Genomic DNA, 23,766 nt, shown 5'->3' on the forward strand with positions numbered 1-23,766 from the left:
AAAGTAGTTGTTTTTATATAGAACTCTTTATAGACAAGGCGGAAACGTTGGGAAAAATATTCCCATGAGATATTTTTGCATAATCACATTAGTGAGACGTCCCAGAATAAGGTTCAAGAAGTCGCCCACGTGAAAAGTGGGCCAATTTTTTTTAACAATTTTTTTTAATCAAATTGCAAAAATCAATATTTTTGACCCGGACTAGTTTTTTTACGTTTTTTTGGACCATTCTGGACAAAAAAGGTCTCTTATAATTTTTCTCTAAAGTTGATCTTTTTTGAGTTTATGCAATTTAAATTTTGAAAAACGCGAAAATGGCCATTTTTAAGACTTATTAACTCGGTTAAAAATGATTTTATGAAAGTCAGAAAGTGACTAAATCAAAGTTTAAAGTCGCCGCTACATGATCCTGAAGAAATCTGTGTCATTAATTTACTACTAAGCTGTTATTTTTAATTAATAAAAATGAGCGGTTAGATCGTATTGATGCGGCTGTAAATTGAGTGTGAGTAAGATGCACAATTGGATTGCTGGAATGGCTTCTCTCTCGCACTCAGCATTTACAGCCGCCGCACACGTGCATGGCGCTTATTATTATTACTTAAAAATAACAGCTTAGTAATAAAATAATGACAAAAATTTCTTCAGGATCTTGTAGGGGGGCTTTAAACTTTGATTTAGTCATATATTGACTTTCATAATAATAACTTTTAACCGAGTTATTAAGCATTGAAAATCGCCATTTTTCGTTTTGTTCAATTTTAAATTGCTTGAAAGTCGAAAACGGTCAGTTTAGAGAAAAATTATAAGAAACCTTTTTTGTCCAGAATGGTCCAAAAAATTAAAGAAAAAATTGTTTGGGCCAAAAATATTGATTCTTGCAATTTGATTAAAAAAAATTGTTAAAAAAAAATTGGCCCACTTTTCACGTGGGCGACTTCTTGAACCTTATTCTGGGATGTCTCACGAATGTGATTATGTAAAAAAATCTCATGGGAAAATTTTTCCCTTCGAACCCGCCGTTTTCGCCTTGTCTATTAGCAACGTATTAGTATAATATATCTAATATTTATGGATTAACGGCGAAGGCAGACATGATCAACCAAAAAAGAAGCTTTATTTCGTGATTTTTCTAGTGACTTTCTTGGGTTTGAATATGTCTTTAGTCTACTCCTCCTGGTTTAAAAACAAAATATAGTGTTATATCTATGTTCGAAAAGTTGGATTGGATTAAAATGCATGGTTTTTGAAAATGACAAAATCAAATTATAGAGCGCATTTTTAGATTCTTAAAAATCTACCTTTTGCTTTATGTAACTCAAAAATAATAAGACGTACGAAAAAAATGATTCCATAAAAAATATAGAGTTTTTTTAAATAAAAATTTTGTTTATTTTTATTACTGTAGCATAAAAACTGTCTGAGATATCACTACTTTAAATTAGGTTAATAGCGTGAGTATCAGCTTTCTTGCGTCCTTTAACCCTTTACCTTTTAAAAACTAAATGGTTTTTTCTAACTAAATTTCCTTTACAATGGCTTTTGAATGGATACACTATCTTAAACAAAAAACTGTAAAATCCTTTATAAAAGGTATATTTAAAAGGTATATTATATATAAAAAAAGGGCTACATCAAAATCACTTAACTAGATTTCGACTGGTTTACCAGTCATCATCAGTGCTTACCTAAAATGAATATAACCTGGTAAAATAATGCAAAGATATTGAAATTTTGACTAGGGTTAAGAGACGTTATAGGTTATACTCACGTGCAATGTACTTGCTAACCACCAAGATATTATTTAACAAAAATATATGGGTCAAAGCCCTTTAAAAGTAGTCCGTCAAGGAAACATTGGTTTAATATGCTACATTAAGCGTGGATGTTTAAAATATTTTGCTAATCTGCCCCAGGTAACATCTGAGCTGTGGATTTGACTTGTTCACATGGTGAAAGTATGACAGCAAGTGACAATGGATAGAGACCTCCGAACGATGACAAGACAGAAATGACAGTTCCACAGGAAGTTGAAAATTAACCTATCATATTTAAAGACTAAGGTGTACAGCTTGTTAAAATTAGAAATGATGTAACAACACACTCCATTGTGAAAATTATCATTTAAAATTCATTAAACTAGGTGTTATAGTTAAAAATGTATTCACGTATACTGTAAGTGGAGTTAGTTAGGCAAACCACATTACACAAAAGTTTTGTATTCGAGAACTAAATTTAGTAATCAAATCTTATTATCAAGAGATCTAAGATTTAAAAAAGCAATTTTGTGTTGATTTAAAGTTATCGAATTTATTTATAGTATATCGAACGTATTGGTAGCTGTTGGAATTTGTGTAGGTAAGTGTGTAAGAAATCACAATGGGGGTGACTGAGGTGTAAAAATGTCTTAAATAATCTAGGAGGATGTATCATTAAGAAAGCACAAGCTTAAACTTAGGCGACTAATTCCTAAAGACCTCGCAGGCTGCCCGGATCCCTAAAGGTCCAAAAACCAAAACCGTAATAGGATGATGACAGTAGGGGCTGGGGGGTATGAGATGTCTGTGAGGAAATTAGTGTGTCAACCGCCATGTTTCGTTCAATCGGGACTTCCAACCACTCCATCGACAACTTTTTTCTTAACATATTTACAATATCATTTTTAACCCCCCCCCCTTCTACTGCGTCTTTCACATTCACACTTATAATAATTTATCTGGTACTAGCCACAATAATCCTTTTGTCATCTTCAGCCATCTAACCACTTTTATCTATTCATAACATACATATAAATTACTGATATCATCATCCACAGACATCCTCATTATACAAATTTTCATCTACATACAACCCACCACCATATTTCTACATATGGCTATTCTCACCCTACCTAGTCAATCTGTCATTACCAACATATAACACTCATCTTTAGTAAAACCAAATCAAAAGTCTAATTTTCTTTCTGGGTCTCGTTCATGTTTCCTTTCTCACTAATTTCCTCACAGACATCTCATACCCCCAGCCCCTACTATCATCATTCTACTACGGTTTTGGTTTTTGGACCCTTAGGGATCCGGGCAGCCTGCGAGGTCTTTAGGAATTATTCGCCTAAGTTTGAGTTTGTGCTTTCTTAATGATACATCCTCCTAAATTATTTAAGACATTTTTACACCTCAGTCACCCCCATTGTGATTTCTTACACACTTACCTACACAAATTCCAACAGCTACCAATAAGTTCGATATACTATAAATAAATTCGATAACTTTAAATCAACACAAAATTGCTTTTTTAAAACTTAGATCTCTTGATAATAAGATTTGATTACTAAATTTAGTTCTCGAATACAAAACTTTTGTGTAATGTGGTTTGCCTAACTAACTCCACTTACAGTATACGTGAATACACTTTTAACTATAACAACTAGTTAAATGAATTTTAAATGATAATTTTCACAATGGAGTGTGTTGTTACATCATTTCTAATTTTAACAAGCTGTACACCTTAGTCTTTAAATATGACAGGTTAATTTTAAACTTCCTGTGGAACTGTCATTTCTGTCTTGTGATCGTTCGAAGGTCTCTATCCATTTCATTGTTACTTGCTGTCATACTTTCACCATGTGAACAAGTCAAATCCACAGCTCAGATGTTACCTGGGGCAGATTAGCAAAATATTTTAAACATCCACGCTTAATGTAGCATTTTAAACCAATGTTTCCTTGACGGACTACTTTTACTGGGCTTTGACCCACATATTTTTGTTAAAATAATATCTTGGTGGTTAGCAAGTACATTGCACGTGAGTATAACCTATAACTTTTCTTAACCCTAGTCAAAATTTCAATATCTTTGCATTATTTTACCAGGTTATATTCATTTTAGGTAAGCACTAATGATGACTGGTAAACCAGTCGAAAACTAGTTATGTGATTTTGATGTAGCCCTTTTGAGGGATTTTAAATATACCTTTTATAAAGGATTTTACTGTTTTTTGTATTACATGTATACAGCCAACTACAGAAAAACTTTTTCCTTGTGGATTTTTTATCTTAAACAACTTTTTTGAAGTTATACTTCTTCAGGCGCGATTGAGAGTAAAATTTTTCATAAATTTGCGCGCATGCGCACACAGACAGTATGACGTTTAGTTGCTAATCTTTCAAATGATGTATCAGCGCAAATAAGCCATTAAAATAATATATTAGTGTTTTTTAGTAAATGTATTATTTATTATAATTTTATGTCTTTGGATTTGTCTTCCTTGGGCGTAAAATAATAAAACATCTATTTTTATATTTCACTTGTCACCGTGATGTGTAATTATGTATATCTGAAACGTCAGTAACATGCGCCTTGATGGCCTGGTTGGTAGAGCATTGGACCAGAGATCGAGAAATCGCGAGATTGCGGGTTCAAATCCCGGACGATTCATACTTTTTTCTTTTTTTTTTATTATTTGGCATTGTTAAGTTTTGGTTAATTTTTTGTATTGTAACTGTTAAGTATATTTATTTCGTTGAAATTATATAATAGAAGTATAACTTCTTACGTGGGTACAAAGTACACACACATTCTTTTTTTTTAATTATTGAGCATATACAAATTTTGAAGCAGAAGTGAATGGGACCTCGATATACCGACTACTCACTTTTCACAGCTGCTGATGAAAAGCAATTGACATCAGTCGTAGCTACATTAAATGTTTTGGACAAGCACATTAAGAGATTTTATTACCAAATTCAAATACTAGGCGATAAAGCTCTCAATCCAAATGATTGGGGGTGGAATAATGCTAATGGATATTTCCAGCCCACAAAAATGCATAAATGACCTTAACCGCAGGAATTACTAGAAATAACTTTTTGCAATTGCAGAAAAGGATGCAACTGATCATGTACCTGCAGAAACATCGGGCTTTTTTGTAACGCTAAATATGGGGGATGTGCACGTGTTAATTGCCAAAACAGTGTTCAAATCTATGACAATGATAAGGAAGGAACGAACGACAGTGATGTATTTAGAATAACTTAGTGAGATTACTGCTTTTCTTTAAATGCTCAAAATCCATGCATTATTAATAATATTAATATATTTATTGACGGAAAACTCCATTTTACAATTAAAATTAAAAGTCAAAATTAAACATTGAACACAAGTTAACTTACATTACTTACAATTAAACTAACGACATCAAAAAATTAAAATCAAATTAAAATAATTCACGTGAAATAGTCCTTTTAAAAGCATTTAGTGTGACTCCCATAAAGTCTATATTTGGAAACTCATTTACACTAGAAACAATTCTATTCTAGCGGATAGCAAGGGACATCTTCTCAAATTCCTAGCTGGAACATAAAAATCTATTCGACCTAGAATACTAGGTGCAACAATAATACCATTTAACACCTTAAATACGAAATTAAGGTCAATGTATCGCCTGCGATCCTCTAGACGGTGCAAATGAAACATCTGCATGACCTGACTGGAATTCAATTGCATTCCTCTAGTACCTAATCTATACCGCAGATATCTAACGAATTTATTTTGAATCGATTCAATTCGATATTTGTGATTCTCATAACTTGGACTCCAAATCACTGAACAATACTCTAGTAATGAACGAACATAACTCAAAAACAATCGCATAATTACAAACAAATTATTAAAATCATGTGACATTCTGATGACTAACCCTAATGTCCGATTAGCACGGCATCATAATGGTCCACGAAACTTAGCTTACTATCCAGTAACACAGCTAAATCCTTAATTACCTGAACCCTAGATAAATCCACATCTCCTATCTTGTATTTAAAATCACTGGTGGTCTTATTACGTGAAAAAATAATATATGAGCATTTCGAAGCATTAAATCTAAGATTATTTTCCTGGCACCAATGTACTAAAGAATCCAAGTCTCTCTGCAAACCCTCACAATCAGATTCTGACCTAATGCATTTAAATATCTTTAAGTCGTCTGCAAATATCAGATATTCAGATTTAAAGTTACTACCAATATCATTTACCAACAACAGAAAAAGCTTAGGACCCAAATGGGAACCCTGCGGAACCCCTGACACGGCTTCAAATCCATTAGAAACACATCCTGCTGATCTTACTTGCAATGTTCTTCCTTGCAAATATGAAGTAAACCAAGCTAATAAAGAACCAGTGATACGAAAGTTTCTCAGCTTTGTAATTAAGACATTATGATCTAGTAGGTCAAAGGCCTTACTGAAATCGGTGTATATAGAGTGCACCTCGTAACCCTCATCCATTGCTGTACCTATACTATCGATATACAAAAGGAGGTTAGTAAGAGTAGAACGTCCGCCTACAAATCCATGTTGGTTGTCCGTGATAATGTTCCTAAAACAATTATCCAAACTTGGCAAAACCATTTTTTCAAATACTTTAGATAAGGCTGACTGAATACAAACTGGCCGATAATTTTTGATATCACTATGATCTCCTGCCTTGAAAATAGGACACACAAAGGAATGTTTCCATCTGTTCGGGAAAATTCCCGAAAGATCCCGAAATCCATTATGATAGAAATCGGAGGTAATATTCTATTTTTGCTCTCATTGACTGGCTTATTAGTTGGTTTGAAGTTTTGTTTTTCATTGTAGTTACGAGTTCAGAAACTTTTAGCTACATATAAAACAGTACATGTATACACAAAAAAGATCTTATACATTAAATTTTTTCTGACTATATAACATACCTACCGTTTTTAATGATTAAGAATAAAAATTTAAGAGAATTATACTTACATCTGTGGGAAGATCTGTGAGTGGTGGGGATACAATATGACTAATGGTAGGGTGTGCTGTTGCTGTATCTCTTAAAGCGCTCAGACTTGAAGGGGTGCTAGGTAATTGTTGTTTCTTTTTTAGATTTTCCTGAAATACAAACAATAATAGGGTTTTTAATAAATAAAAAAGTAAATATATTTTTCAATGAAGCTACTTTTATGTCTCCTCAGCTCTCATAATCTTAAGCACACAGGGCCACACAATTCCACTGCTGAGTAATACAATCGATGTTCAATTGTACTGGATCTTACCATCGGCAGCGGAATCAATCCCTAGCGGTATTTTTTTCATCATAGGAGATTGTAAATCACAAAAATCTGTGTTACCTTTATCAAAATATTTGAATTTTATGTATTTCTTTAATCATAACTTAATCTACGAAATACGAGGGGGGCAAATCTAACGCAACGGGTGACAATATTAAGAACACCAATAACTATATAACATTTTGAAAAAGATATTACAAATATTACTTCCTTAGAAGACAAACAAGGACCTTGTCCTCAAACAAATAAGTGAAAAATCAATTGGGTATAATAAACGTAAGTATACAGGGTGTCCCATAATTAATTGGACATTAGCTAATGGGTGATAGAATACATCAAAATATTAATATTTAACCAAAATCGCTTAAATAAAATATGGCTCTTTACTGAGTTAAAGGGTGTTTTATTTGAAAATTTAAAAACTATTTTTGCTCACTATTTTAAAACTATTCTACGTATCCTTTTCATACTTGGCAGAAAGTGTAGGTATTATACATCCTATGAAATTATGATAAATAAACGTTTCTGGCTACTACCAGTGGCGTACGACAGGGGACAGCGAATGGTTGACCCTTCCCAAATTCTACGCCACTGGCGGAATTGCCATTTTAGCGCAATTTTTCTATTCTCCAATACTCTATATAAATAACGTACTTTCACTCGTAACGATAAAGTCAATAGTTTTCGAGGCACTTGAAGTTAAACATGTAACAGCACAGTTATTTTCATTACCTATTGTATTGTGCCGCCTAATTTTTAATTTCAAATATTTCGAAAACTAATGAATTTATCGTTAAAAATGAATAATATACTCTTCAGTCTTAATGATAAAATCATTAGTTTTCAAAATATTTGAAGTTTAAAATTAAGCCGCACAATACATTAATCAAAATATCTGTTGCCGTTACGTGTTTAACTTCAAACATCTCGAAAACTAATGACTTTATCGTTACGAGTAAAGAGTACGATATTTGCATTAAGAGTATTGCAGAATAAAAAAATTGCGCTAAAATGGCAATTCCGCCAGTGGCGTAGAATTTGGGAAGGATCAACCATTCGCTGTCCCCTGTCGTACGCTACTGGTAGTAGCCAGGAACGTTTATTTATCATAATTTCATAGGATGTATAATACCTACACTTTCTGCCAAGTATGAAGAGGATACGTCGAATAGTTTTAAAATACTGAGCAAAAATAGTTATTAAATTTTTAAATAAAACACCCTGTAACTCAGTAAGGAGCCATATTTTATTTAAGCGATTTTGGGTAAATCTTAATATTTTGGTGTCTTCTATCACCTATTAGCTAATGTCCAATTAATTATGGGACACCCTGTATAGTTTAATTGACTTAGTAAAACTATTTTTTCTACGAGCGTGCAAAAATGTCTACTTTCGCGCACGCATTTTAGTTTAGAAATTTCACTTTTCCGCACGCGTGTTACTTTTCCGCACGCGTGTTACTTTTCCGCACGCGGTTTTTACTTTTCCGCACGCGGTTTTTACTTTTCCGCACGCGTGTTAATTTAGATATGTTAATATGGCCTTAAAGTAATTATAATACATGCAATAAACTAATATTTAGATATTATTTACTAATTTATTTCAAATATACCTTATTGTGTTCCTGTTTTAATGAAATTAACACGACAAATCGATGAAATAAAATTATTTTGACATAATATTCGAAAGTCAAATCGGTAGACAATAACAGTCGTTTTGAATCATCGTCATGGAAACCAAGATGGTCGTCATGCTAACTAATTATATTGAAAGTTTGGTTTTGACAACCTTGTCAAAGAATTAATTTGTGTATGTATTTTCATATTAATTAAATTAATTGATTAAGATTTGGTAATTTTTTAGAATAGAATAGAATAGAAATATGCTTTATTGTCATGAAAAATTGTACAATTTTATCGACAAAGCTTATAAAAAGTCAAGACAACAAAACAATAACAATCCAATTTACTAAAATTACATAAATCGTCAATATATTTACAATAATAACAATAATAATGAAGTTAAACAGAAGTAGTCAATTGCAAAATTTAAGTAAATTGCAAATGAATAGTCTACCAGTAATTAATAAGTTTAAAAGTTAAGCTGCTGCATATGACACCCAAATATAGACAAAAAAAATGATAATAAAAATACTACTTGTGCAAAGGGTACTGTAATTTCTTAGTTATTGATTAAGAAAATCTTCTACTGAATAATATGGTCTTTCAGATAGGTAGGCATTTGTCAGTTTACGGAATTTGGGGAAGATGCTGCAGATTTAAGTTGTAGAGGGAGATGGTTGTAAAGTTCTTTTGCGGAATATAATATAGATTTCTTTAAATAATTGATGGATTCGACCGTTACTTGATGGAAGTTCATTTTATCTCACAATAAAACAAACGTTTTTCAGTGTTTTATTGTGAGATAGATTTCTTTACTAACTCAGAGGACGGGGTCGGCATATAGACGTCAAACGTAGAATTTCTCGTGAAGTAGTCATGATTAGGTCTTGGTGGAAAGACATGTAGATGTTTACGAATTAAGCAAACAGTTTCTAAAATATACAAAGATGGAAGGGTTAAAATTCTGTGATCTTTGAAGTAACTTCTGCAATGTGTTGTTCTTCTGAGGCCAAACAGATATCTAATTGCTCTTTTTTGTAATTTGAAAATAACATCGAATTGGGCAGCTGTACCAGAACCCCAAAAAGGAAGACCATAACGAAGATGTGACTCGAACAAAGAAAAATATGTTATTTTGGAAGATGCTAAATTGAGTTCATTCGAAACAGATCTTATAGCATAGCAAGCTGAGGATAGTTTCTTCCTTAACAAATGTATATGGTGGGACCATTTAAGGTTGCTGTCTAAAAAAATACCAAGAAATTTCACAGAATCAACGGTACTGATCTGGCTGTTATTAAGAGGTAACGGTTGAAGGACTCCTTTATAAGACAATGCTACTGTTTTATCTACGTTAAACGAGAGTAAATTAGAGTCAGACCAGGTTTTTATTGTAAGTAGATCAGAAGTTATAGTAGCATGAAGAGTTGCAATATTTGAGTTGCTCCAAGTGATACTGGTATCATCAGCAAAAAGAAAGATTTTTCCATCGATTTTTAAACTAGTGATGTCATTAATAAAGATAAGGAAAAGTAGAGGACTTAATACTGAACCTTGAGGTACCCCACATACAATGTTTTTGAGACTAGAGTCTGTATCATTTGCTCTAACCAGTTGTTTCCTATCATCCAAGTAAGATTGGAACCAATCTAAAGAAATACCTCGAATTCCGTAGAAATTTAGTTTTCTTATCAAAATGTTATGATTTACACAATCAAAAGCTTTGGCGTAGTCACAAAAAACGGTGGCAGTGTGAAGATTATTGTTCAGTGCTTGATAAACCTCATGTAGTACAGAAAAGATGGCATCAGTGGTGCATTTATTATTTAAAAAGCCGAACTGATTTTGTGATAAAATGTTGTTTTCAACTAGAAAGGACATAAGTCGGGCTTTTATGAGTCTCTCAATAATTTTGGAGAGTACCGGTAGTAGTGCAATAGGTCTATAATTGCAGGTATTAGATATTTCACCACTCTTTTGAAGAGGAATAATGATGGCTGTCTTCAGGCACTCTGGAAATTTACCTTTCTCAAAGGAATCATTAATTAGTGAGATGAGGACTTCTAACACATTTTCTGGGAGATTAGAAAAAATTTTTATCGATAGACCATCAGTACTACAGGAGGATTTGCTTTTGATACTATTGATTGTTTGGATCAGTTCAGATTTATCGACTGGTTTTATAAAGAATGAATTCGAGACCTTTCTTGAATTAGGGAGATAAGCAATGGGATCTTGTTGTGGCAAAATAGTTGATGTAATATTTTTACTCACATTAACAACGTATTCATTTAGATTTTCAGGGTCTGGAACGGAAATTGTTTTAGCAGTGTGGGTTTTATTTCGAAGATCGTTTATTATGGACCAAGTTTCTTTTGCAACACTTTTTGAGCTTCCCAAACGGTTATGGTAGTAGACTTTTTTAGCTGATTTTATAAGTTTAAGATAGGTTGCCCTGTACTTGGTGATATATTCAGTGATAGAAACGTTGGTAGTAAATTTCCTGATATAGAGAAGAGAACGCATATTCTTGGAAGATATTCGGATACCTTTAGTAGTCTAAAGACTCCTAGAAAAAATATTGTTCCTAACTCTTGCAGAAAGTCTCTTTTCCGCACTCGACTGCTTGCCGAACTCCCGCTTCGCGTCGTTCGGCAAACTGCAATCGCGTGCGGAAAAGAATGACTTTCTGCACTTGTTAGGAAAATAACTATATTGGATGACAAAGACTTACGAATAATTACAATTGAGATGAAATAAATATAAAAAATCGAATGAGACCAGACTCTCTCTTCCCTTCACCTAGTATTTAAAGAAATATTTAAAGAAACCTACCACAAGGCATTGTAGTTAATGGCGTAACCGTAACCATTAGATAAGCCGTCGATACCTTAGTACATACTTGCCAAATGCAAAATATCTCATATCTCAAAATCGAATGAACAAAAGCCAGACCTGTGATAAGTATGAATTAAAACGCAATGTTAAGAAAACTAATCTAGTTAGCAAACTAAATTATATACTGATGACGGTATTATTATAGTCAGAGATGCAGTCCTAAACAGAGTTTAGATTAGAAACTATTTTTTTATAGTGTACCTCGGCAAAAACATTAATAGGGGCTGGGATACAATCGTAGAAAAGAACCGAATATAAAGAGTCGGAGCAAGGGTTGTAAAAATGAGAAATATCCTTTACAGCCACAATCTTATTGACCTTTGAGACATAAAAGATAAAAGTATATAAATCAGACATTCAAAATTACTAAGAAATATAATATGATGATATGAATAATTTTTATACCTTGAAATCGAATATAAATATAATAATGTCTTGTGGCTCTAGTTACAGACTTATCTACGATAATTTAGCAACTCGATATGATTGTGATGGTATTCAAAATCAATTATTTAAAATAGTTTTGTAATGGTATTAGTTAAATATTTTGTTTATACGTGATTAAGCCTCAATAGGGAACTTGCACATTTTTTTTATTAGATAATAATGTTCAGTTTTGTTTAAAAATGAGATTTCCAAAATTTCACGCTTCAAAAACTCGAAATAACTTAGAAATACATATTTAAAGTCTTCTGCGGTATAAAGTAGTTCAAACGGCCCGTGACGTCACATAGTTTTGCATTAGTTTTTATTATTAGTATGGTATAGTTAGACCCAAACCCAGACATCCAAAGTGAAAGTTATCCTCCAACACCAATTTGTTCTATATGGTCCATATAATGTTCAGAAAAAAGTCACACCATTTTGAGCGTCGGGTTTGGGGGGGAGAAATCTGTAAATTCGTAGTTTTTTACGTTTTTCGTCAATATTTCTAAAACTATGCGGTTTAGCAAAACTATACAAAATTGTTCTAAATTAAATTTTAATTAAAAAAGGCCCTATGCATAACCCTTCTAAAATGAACGGTTCCAAAGTTACGGAGGTAGTATAGTATAATTGGTCCAAAAAAAGGCCTAACTCAGACATCCAAAGTAAAAGTTTTCCTTCAACACCAAATTGTTCTATATGGTCCACATATTGTTTAGTAAAAAGTTACACCATTTTGAGCGTCCGGTTTGGGGGGGAGATGGGGGAGAAGTCGGTAAATTAGTAGTTTTTTTACGTTTTTCAACAATATTTCTAAAACTATCCTTTAGCGTAAAGAATGTTCTATAGAAAAATGTTCTACATAAAATTTAAAACAAAAAAGGTTCTATACATAATTGTTATAAAATCAACGGTTCCAGAGTTACGGGGGGTGAAAAGTGGAGGTTTTCGATACTTTTTATATTTACCGATTTCTCCCCCCTCTCCTCCCCAAACACGACGCTCAAAATGGTGTGACTTTCTTCTGAACATTATGTGGACCATATAGAACAATTTGGTGTTGGAGGATCAGTTTCACTTTGGATGTCTGGGTTTTTGGTATAGTTATACCATACATTGCCCAAAAAATATAAAAAGTATCAAAAACCTCGACTTTTCACCCTCCGTAACTCTGGAACCGTTGATGTTATAACAATTATGTATACAAAATTTTTTGTTTTAAATTTCATTAGAACATTTTTGTATATAACATTGTTTACGCTAAAGCATAGTTTTAGAAATATTGACGAAAAACGTAAAAAAACTACTAATTTACCGACTTCTCCCCCATCTGCCCCCCAAACCAGACGCTCAAAATGGTGTAACTTTTTACTGAACAATATGTGGACCGTACAGAACAATTTGGTGTTGGAGGAAAACTTTTACTTTGGATGTTTGGGTTAGGCCTTTTTTGGACCAGTTATACTATACTACCTCCGTAACTTTGGAACCATGCATTTTACAAAGATTATGCATAGGACCTTTTTTATTTCAAATTTAATGTAGAACAATTTTGTATAGAAGGTTGTTCATGCTAAACCGCATTGTATTAGAAATACTGACGAAAAACGTAAAAAACTACGAATTTACCGATTTCTCCCCCCTCACCCCCCCAAACCCGACGCTCAAAATGGTGTGACTTTTTTCTGGACATTGTGTGGACCATATACGCTGTGAGCTTCGCTGGTGTCGCTCCTGGCGGACTACTATTCAACTTTCACCGGTAATTTTTAAATTTATTATTTAATTGTTATCGCTTAATATTTACAACGCAAAAAAGTAATTAAATTGTAATGGATTTTTTTAAGATTTTGCTAATCATTTTGACGTTCTATTGACAAAATATGAATTTCTTACTTCGGATACTTTCACAATTATCGTGTAGATGGCGCTAAGATTAATGGATTAATAGAACATTAAAAAAACTTAAATTCAGTATTTAAAACGTAAGCATATTTAAGGTAAAAATATATACCACAGCTTTGACCAACTAAAGTTTTTTATAATTAATGTTTTTAATTTTAATTTTAAATTAATCACTTTGACATTTATGTCAAATTTCCGGTAAAGGTTTACAGACTTGTCACTACTGGCGTTCGCGAATTTGTAAATATCCCCTCTACATACGAGCTCACAGCGTATAGAACAATTTGGTGTTGAAGGATAACTTTCACTTTGTATGTCTGGGTTATGCCATCTTTTGGATCAACTATACTCTACTATATGGTTATATTTCGCTGTGTCTAGGTACACGATAACGTGTACGCAAATAAAAAAGTTAGGTAGACGCGAATTAAACTTCATCAAGCCAGTGACGTCATTATTTAGGTTGCGCAGTGACTATATATTTTGGTACATGCTATTTTGATATGTTTAGTGTTTGTTTGATAGAAACATATTTGTTAAGGGAAGGGAAGCAGAACTATTCAGATGTTTCAAACTTAATTGTAATAAATCAATGTATATATAAAAGTATATATTTAGGTTAGCAAAATAATTATATGTATTTAGTTTACATGACATGTAGGTTCAAAATATTGTTAAAATAATTTTTATACGTAAGTGAATTATTATAATCAACTATTCTAAATGGAAAATAAGCCACAATTTAACTAAAAAAAATATTTTATTAACGTTTAGACGTCAAAATCGGATGTCATTGTCAAAATACAAAAATTAGTCAGATTAAATAAATTATTAGAAAAAATTTTTTACTAAGCAACAACATTTTTGTTTAATTTAATAATATTTTGTATTTTGACAACGACATCCGGTTTAGAAGTCGAAACGTTAATAAAATCAATTTTTTAGTTAAATTGTGGCTTAGTTCTCATTTAGAATAGTTGATTACAAAAATGCCACAAGGATAATAGCTTCAGAACAAGTTAATTATTATTGTGAAAGCTTTAGGTCTTCCTTTTATTTTAATCTTTTACGGTAATACTATTTCATTTATAACTAAAAAAAATATATATTAATTTATAGTCTCTTATCTTTTTCGTACTGTTTTAAAATGTTCTTAAACTCATTAAAAGAACTAAATAATTGTCCACACTCCGTAGTTAATTTAAAAACAAACACTAAACAAATAAAAAATAAGAAATCACCGACACTCTAACTTTTTTATTTGCGTACACGTTAGCGTATACCTAGACACAACCTTATATTTAGGTATATTCTTCTTCTCCTTCTTTAGTTTATTGGCCTCCACCTACTTGGGTATTTGGCAAGCTCATCGTCGTGGAATAAGTCAAAAATATTTATATTCTAATGACATTTATCGTATATCATTGTAATACATAATACCAGTTTGTTAAAATTGTAGTTTTATACTGTTTTTGAAGGAAAGGAACGAAGGTTTACTATTGAAAATAAAACCATTTTGTAAAAGTACAAATTTTCTATGAATAGGTCTAACGATCAAAAACACTTGTAACGTCACATAAATGTATTTTCTACTGACGTTTATAACGTCTAATTTAAAATTCTGTTTACTTTATTGGAAAAATGTAAATATAAAACCAAGTGACGTCACGACGCGTTTTGGACCACCTGTTTTAATTTGAATTTTTAATCGTCTTTAGGGGCCAAACGAAAGACAAACAAAACTTTTTTTATCTTTGATACATGTTTTAAATTATGTTCTGTTGTGATTTATAACATTTTTGTCGAATTTAAAAATTTATGCAAGTTCCCTATTGAGTGTAATGAAAAAAAAAATGATTTTTTAACTAATACTTGACAGACTATAACCGCCGAAGTTATTGAGGATGTTATGTCTTTTCAAAATTGACGGTTGACTTGGCATGGTCACGGCCTTGTAGGCAACTGCCATGCTTTTAGTTGAAAAAATCTGAGGGTGGATTTTGTGCCCTTGGGACATACTTTTGTGTCTTTCTGCATTATTCGTATGTGCACTATGCGTGTGTATGTGTGTATTATGTTTGTGTATTGTGTATAATTGTAGTGTCGCGACTTTTTAAATCTATTATTGTTGGTATATTCTTGTTATTGACCTTTAGTATTAGCAATAAAAGCCTGCTACATTCTGCTGATATTAATACCCATTTTTCTTCATTAAGTAGGATGAGAGCTTCTTCTTTGATTTTTCTCTTTTTCATGTCTGTTTAATGATTATTGATGCATAGTTCCATTGTACTCTGTGGTCATTGTCACAGTCAAGTTTGCATATTTCTGATTAGTCAACTCCCTATTTTTTATGTATGTTTCATGTTCGTATATCCAGACACCTAGTGGTCTCGCGGTTTCTCCCCAGTGGCGGATCCAGGGGAGGGCGATCGGCCCACCCTCTAAAACCAAGTTAGATATAAATATTATAAAAATATTTATTTATTCATATATTTCTCATTGAAATTTGGACGATGCTGACGATGCTTGACGATGCTGGATCCTGCTGGATCCGCCACTGTTTCTCCCCCATAGAGATTGTTGCATTCAGAGTTTTTATAGATGCAGTTCTTTGATCTCTTTTGTGTGCTGTTGTTAGGTTTGGTTTTAGACAAGATATATCGAGTGTATTGGTTTCACTGCATGAAGAATAATATCTTATCCGTTATGAATAACACTAATAAAAAATTTAGTTTAACTAATTTATTCGCGGCTATTCTGGCAGTAAAGAACCCACTCACGAATTTAAAACTTGTGAGGAACTGCAAAGGTCTCAACCTGGCAAAAGACAATAAAGTGTCTTTAATATGGGAGCAAGGTCATGAAGGGGTGCGTGGGAATTACTTACTTACTTAGTCCTAAGCCTTTCTACCTTTAGGTGTAAGTCTGGTGGAGTTGAGTTTGGCATTGTAGTCTCCATGCTTTCCGATCTTGCGTTAGGTTTCTTACACTTTATGTCAATCCCTTCTTCTCGACTTCTTTCCCGATTTGATCTACCCACATAACTTTTGGTCTTCCTCTTTTGTTTTCCCCTGCACTCTCGTTTCTAACACTCGTTTTGTAAGCCTCTCGTTCGACATTCTACACACGTGCCCGAACCATCTAAGTTGTCCCTCCACTATTTTTTCATTGATTGGTTCTAGATTTAGGTTTTGTCTAAATGTTTCGTTTCGTATTTTGTCTGTCCTCTTTCTGTTTGCTATTTTCCTCAGGAACCTCATTTCCATAGCATTGACTCTGGATTTTTGTCTCCCCGTCAATGTCCATGTCTCGCTGCTATATATGATTGTTGGTCTAACTACTGATTTAACGACTGTCGTTTTTACTTTCTCCGGTATCTCTTTTTTCCCCAAAAATGTTGTTTTCATACCGTTAAATAAGCTTCCTGTTCGTCCCATTCTCTCGTTTATTTGCATGTCTTGTTTACCATTTGATTCGATTATTACTCCTAGGTATTTAAAATATTCCACTTGCTCTAGTTGTTTCCCGTCTAATTCTATTGCGTGTGTTTTCCTCGTATTTGAAATTATCATGGTTTTTGTTGTCTCTGTATTAATTTTCATATTTATGTTCGATAGTTCTTCTTCTAGGATTTCAAGATTGTTCTGTAAGTCTTCTCTGTTTTCTGCTATCAATACCATGTCGTCTGCAAATAGTAGCTCCGATAGTTGAGTCCGTTTCATTTGCCAGTATCCTAATGTTAGTTTTCTCATTCTTCTCTTGGCTTTCTTTATCGCTTCATCCAGTAACACTGAGAATAGCAGTGGACTCAGCACGCATCCCTGTTTGACGCCTTGAGTTGTAGTAAATTCTCTGGATTCCTCGTTATTGGTTCTTACTATATTTATATTATTTTTGTACATACTATCCTTTGGCATGGGAATTAACAATCAGATATGTTGGCAAAAAAGGCTCGAGAGAAACCTTTGAAGGCCCAGAATCTTTCAGTGGCACCCCTAAAGATGCTACGAAAAACGAGGTTCAGAAATGGCTGATAAGAAATCACGAAAAGAAATGAAGAGCCACTTAAGGGCAAATACAGACTAAAAAAAAATAATCAAGAATACTGATAAAACACTCTCGAACAATTTGATGAACCTCAATACACGAGAGCACTGAATGCTAGAATGCAGGGAAAGAGACCGGTTGGAAAGCCAAGAAAGCGCTGAGAAGACACAGTAAACAGGGACGCACAAGCCCTTTTAGGAGTCCGTGTATGGAGAAAAGCAGCCACAGACAAGCAAGGGTGGAGGCAAAAAATAAATGAGGCCAAGGCTCAATTTGGGCTGTAGTGCCGTAGAAGAAGAATACACGAGAGATCAAAACGAAACTGAAATGGTGACTGGACATTGCCGTTTAAGAAACCACCTATACAAACTAGGTAAGGTGAATGAATCATGGTGCAGGAAGTGCGAAATGGAAGAAGAGTCTGCCATACACCTACTATGCCATTGGAATGGGCTAATTAATGTGAGGCAGGAATTCACTGGCCAACTGAAGTTTGAACTATAGTCCAAGTAATCAAGCTTAAAATAGGACAAAACCTCGCAATTTTTACGGAATGGATCGATTTGCTTGAAAATTTGAAAATTAGTCCAAGGATCAAAATCTGTATCATGCCAAAAGGCGAAATTTTTATTATATTTTGACCGCAAGAGTTGGTAAAAACATTCATTATAAGCAAAAATCATTCTATACATTTTTTTGATAAAGTTAGTTTTCGATTTATTCGCTATCGAAAGTGTTAGTTTTATATCGAAAAAATCAATGTTTTTAATCAGTTTTCTGCTAATAACTCAAAAAGGTTTTCATTTTGTCACAACAACTTTACCTAACAAAAATGTACCTTTTGAAAAAATAAACAAAACCGTTTTTTATTTTCTTTAAGGCCAATAGTAATCGAGCTATACTTTATTATGTTGGCTCTTCTTCGTCAAATGCTGAATATTGTAGTTTCAAAGTCAAAGGACGGGAAAACTAGGCATTTTTTCGAGGATAATTTGTTAAAACTAATTTAAAGTATTAAAAATATATATCTCCAGAAATAAAAAAAATATCTAGCTAAAAAAATTAAGTGACTTATAATAAAAAGAATGTCAGTCCCTATTTTTTTCAGTAAAAAAGTGATCGTAAACAACCCCCTAATCACCACCCTAATTAAAATTTGTCATTGATCTGATTTGGTTTTCTTGATTTATGTATTGGTAATAGGCTCTAGAAGTTTGATCAGCTTAGAATTAGTTTTTAAAAAAATGGAGTTAAAAGCGAATAACGAGTTTTTGTAGTTTGGTAAAAAATGCCCTTTTCTTCACAATAGAAAGATTAGCATCAGAGATACGAAAAATTATTTAAATATGAAATTGTAGCTTACTTAATTTTCGAGAACTTGGTTTGCAAACATTTTTTTAAGGCAAAAATTAAGTGAGCTATTGACTAATTAAATTGACTATTGACTAATTAAAACTTGTAATATCATGCAAAAACCACCTTTACCAACCCTTTCAATGCCACCTCTTTTTGTGACTACGAATGTTAAAACGATTTAATATTAATAGCCTTATAGACCTTGTAAAAACCTACAAAATTCTTTTTTAACGAACATTCTAAGAGAAAAAATAAGTTACGGTTAAAAAATAACCAATTGGAAGCATAATAATGTAAGTTAGCAGTGTTTTTAGTCATTGTCCATATTAATTTTTCTTTATTTGCGAACTATTAATAGATTCTAGTCTAGAAGTTTAACTGGCTTAGAATGATTAGTTTTTAGAAAACTGGTATTTAAAGCGAATAACGAATGTTTGCAATTTGGTAAAAAATGCCATTTTCTTCATAATAGAAAGATTAGCATCAGAGATACGAAAAAATGTTTAAATATGAAATTGTAGGTAATTTAATTCCCAAGAACTTGGTTTGATACGGTTTGTTCTACGGCAAAAATTGAATGAATCGTAAATGAGTCTACCATCGAAAAACATTGATTTTTTAGATATAAAACTAACACTTTCGATAGCGAATAAATCAAAAACTATTAATTTTATCAAAAAAATGTATAGAACATTTTTTTCTTAAAATGAATGGTTTTATTGACTTTTGCGGTCAAAATAAAATAAATAACTTCTACCCCCGAGATGGGGTGGCAACCACCCCCATAGTAAAAGCGCCTGTCGGCATCATATAGATTTTGATCCATGGACTATCCGCTACTTATTCTCAAATTTTCAAGTAAATTGATCCATTCTGTAAAAATTGCGAGGTGAAGAGCTTTGGTTCCTGGACTACTAGCAGCGATCCTAAAACTACCTACCAATGATTAAACTGTTGGCCTTCGTTGAAGCCACAGAACACATTAGCGTTTAAGGAAAAAGTTTAAAGTAAAAGATATGGCACAAAGACTTCACGACTAAGGCCAGAGACTAACGAGTCTCGCCTGCTTTAAAATGACCATACATTTCGAAGAATGACCATACATTTCGCTGACTTATTAACCTTAGGTACCTACTTAAAGTTTTACTAAACTTATATTTTTATATAACCTCGAAGTTTAAAAATAAAAAAATCATAAATAATGTAAGTTTCACATTTAAACCACAACTAAATAAAAATTAAGCGCAACGTACCTTGAAACATAACGAACATAGTCCGTCAGTCGCGGGGCTACCATAAAATCCACATCCGGACCGGCACAAGGCCTGCATGGGGTTCGATTCACGCTCCATGGCGCAAGGAAATAAAGGAAAACTAAAAACACTCCACCAAATCTACTACTCGCTCCTGATTCGGCCTAATTCAATCGTCACAAAATCCTAAAGGTCTTGGGTCTTCAGTTCTCTGTCGAAGTTGAAGGAGTTGGACCCTGTCAGGAGGACACCATCTAAAAGAAGGGGGACCTGAAACAAATAAAACTACTTTAGTTACGTTGTTGTTTTAAAAGGTCGGTGGTTCAAGTGGTAGAGCACTTGCCTGACATTCTAGAAGACCAAGTTCAATACTCACTGTTGTCAGAATGTCGGTCGCACTGTTTTGTTAAAGCTTCAAGTAACGTAGAGATGTCTTTCCTACAGATAAACTCCAGCAGATGATGAAAAAGCAGTAATGTTGTTAAAAACAAGAAGCAAACACAAGGAAAAGCTTAATATATTAATTAGTAATAAAATATTTCTTTACATTACCTCAAAGGGATTGATCTTTTATAATATTGATTTAGTTGAGAACAGGCTCATCGTCTAATAATACATTTTTCTTCTTATAAAAATTTAAAATTTGTTTTAGTGACACATTTTTGGCATTTTAAATTAAGGCGATTTTTGTCAGTTAATAATTTTTCATTTTTTGACTACTTATGTAGTAGGTCATCCGTGCATACTTAATGCTAATCAACACAGAAAATGCAGAGATGTCTACGTCAAAAGCGAATATGAAACCAAAAAGAGGAGGTAGTAAACAAACATTAAAATGTAAACTTACGCCAGTCAATGGGAGCAAGAATAGGATATTACCTCCGAATTCTATCCTACTGCATGGATTTTAATGAAATTTTGGGCCTAGCTTCTACTTATCTCCTAATTCAACGTCTACCCTATGCCGATGTGTGCTTTTATCTAGTGGGTGGTTCCCACCCCTTCTCGGGGGTGAAGAACTTAATTCTAAGCAAAAACTGTTCTATATATTTTTTTGAAAACTCAATACTTTTTGTCTAATTCGTGGTTGAAAATTGGTCATTTTCATTGAGACATAATACATTTTCGAAAGGTTTTTTGCGAATACCTTAAAAACTATGCATCTAACTAAAAAAAACTACAATTCAACATTTTTGTAAGTTATAAAAAAACAAAGCGACACTTGTCTCCATAACTCTTCTAGTTATAAACAAAAAGAGATATGGTAGGTGAAAATAGTTTGTTTTTTGGTACATTGTCAAATTGTATATTCAACTTGAAATAACAAAGAAACGGCCGATTTTAGGTGTATAATGCTACCAATACCCTTTGTAGTGCTTAAAAAGACCTTTAAAATGAGCTATATTAGAGGTCCATTACATTAAAACTAAGCGAGATATGCTGCAAACAAAATTGATAACTAATGTGTTTTAAGAAAAAATGAGAACTAATTTTAACCCTCATCCACCAAAATGTAAATGCATTGTTTTCCATCTACAATACCTTTTACTATAATGTTATTTCTATGTTCAGAAAGTTGGACGGGTTTAAAATGAGTGTTTGAAAAAAAAAAGATCAAATTATAGAGATCATTTTTAAATTTTCACTAGTAATACCACTAGAGGTCAAATTATTTCCGGAAATTTTCTAAAAATATTCATGATCAAAAAAAAATTTCCGGATATTAATTTGACTTCGCGTGGTATTCGGTAAGAAAATTCCACACCAAATTTGCATTTGAAAATCCAAAGCTGCATGAACAGATTAATAGCGCGCCATAGCTTTGTCAGCAATTATTTAGGCTTTCAAATTTGTAATTTCTACTCATTGTAGTTGCATGGGAATACCATTTCAAGATAGAAAATAGTGTATTCTTCAATTTTACATAAGTTTTGAGTAACTACAAGTGATAGAAAATGAATCAAAACTAAATTATGTAAACAAATAAAAACCAGTCTGTCAAAAATGTTCTGTTATTGTAGACGTCAAAAAATTTCCACTATAATTCGCTGTTGGGTACCCCACGAGCAAAAAATTTCCGATAAAATACCTCCGTTGCCATGGTGATCTGTCAAAATAACGTATTTTGATTGGTTCAAAATTACAGGTGTGGAATTTTCTTAAAAATCTTCCTTTTTCTCCATGTAACTTGAAAATGATAAAAGATACAGTAATGAAAAATAAAAAGGAAATTTTTATCTGAAAAAACCCTACATTTTTGTGTGGTATCTTTTTTTCGTATCTCCTATCATTTTCGAGTTACAGGGAGAAAAAGGAAGATTTTTAAGAAAATTTAAAAATGCGCTCTATAATTTGATCTTATTTTTTTCAAAAACCATTCATTTTAAACCAGTCCAAATTTTTGAACATATAAATAACACTATAATAAAAAGTATTGTAGAAGGAAAACGATGTATGTATTTAAATTCTGATGGATGAGGGGTTAAACATACTTCTCATTTCTTCTTAAAATACATTAGTCATCAACTTTTTTGCAGAATATCTCGCTTAGTTTGAATGTAACCGACATTTTGTATTGCTCATTTTAAAGGTCTTTTCAAGCACTATAAAAGTTGTAAGTATCATTATACACCTAAAATCGACCGTTTCTCTGTTATTTCAAGTTGAATATACCGAATTGAGCATGCAACAAAAAAACAAAATCTTATTATCTGCCATATCCTTCTTTATATTTTAACTAGAAGATTTATGAAGGAACGAATCTCTTTGTTGTTTTATAAATTTATAACATACAGAAATATTTTATACCTATACGTCGGAAAAATGAAAGAATACCCATGAACGAACATATAAAACACGCTGTATTTTTCTGTCACCGTGTCACAAAGAAAATTGCCCAGCGCAAGTACATGTAATAATAATTATTACATGTGCTTGCGCTGGCCAATTTTTTGTGTGACACGGTGACAGGAAAATACAGCCTGTTTTATATGTTCGTTCATGGGTATTCTTTCATTTTTCCTACTGTAGTTTTTTTGTTAGATGAATTTTTTTCAGTTATTCACAAAAATCCGTCTGAAAAGGTGTCATTTTATAATGAAAATCGCCAATTTTCAACCACGAATAACTCAAAAAGTATCGAGTTGTCAAAAAATAATTATAGAACAGTT

At 32.6% G+C, this 23,766-nt stretch overlaps 1 protein-coding gene across 2 annotated transcripts in view; it reads right to left on the reverse strand.

The window, feature by feature from the left end:
* Nucleotides 1-23,766, reverse strand: part of LOC114335261 (AN1-type zinc finger protein 6) — a 180,283-nt gene that overhangs the window by 26,467 nt on the left and 130,050 nt on the right. The window contains exons 1-3 of one of the 2 annotated variants that reach the window (XM_028285476.2): nucleotides 21,149-21,294; nucleotides 20,597-20,866; nucleotides 6,779-6,907 (exon numbers count right to left, since the gene is read on the reverse strand). In XM_028285476.2, coding sequence (XP_028141277.1) covers nucleotides 6,779-6,907; nucleotides 20,597-20,695 — 228 coding nt within the window. In that variant the 5' untranslated portion in view covers nucleotides 20,696-20,866; nucleotides 21,149-21,294. Of the gene's footprint in view, nucleotides 1-6,778; nucleotides 6,908-20,596; nucleotides 20,867-21,148; nucleotides 21,295-23,766 lie in introns of those variants that run through there. The other variant, XM_028285475.2, reaches the window with a different exon arrangement.

The sequence above is a fragment of the Diabrotica virgifera genome, chromosome 1 (assembly GCF_917563875.1).
Source record: "Diabrotica virgifera virgifera chromosome 1, PGI_DIABVI_V3a".
Lineage (NCBI taxonomy): Eukaryota > Metazoa > Arthropoda > Insecta > Coleoptera > Chrysomelidae > Diabrotica > Diabrotica virgifera.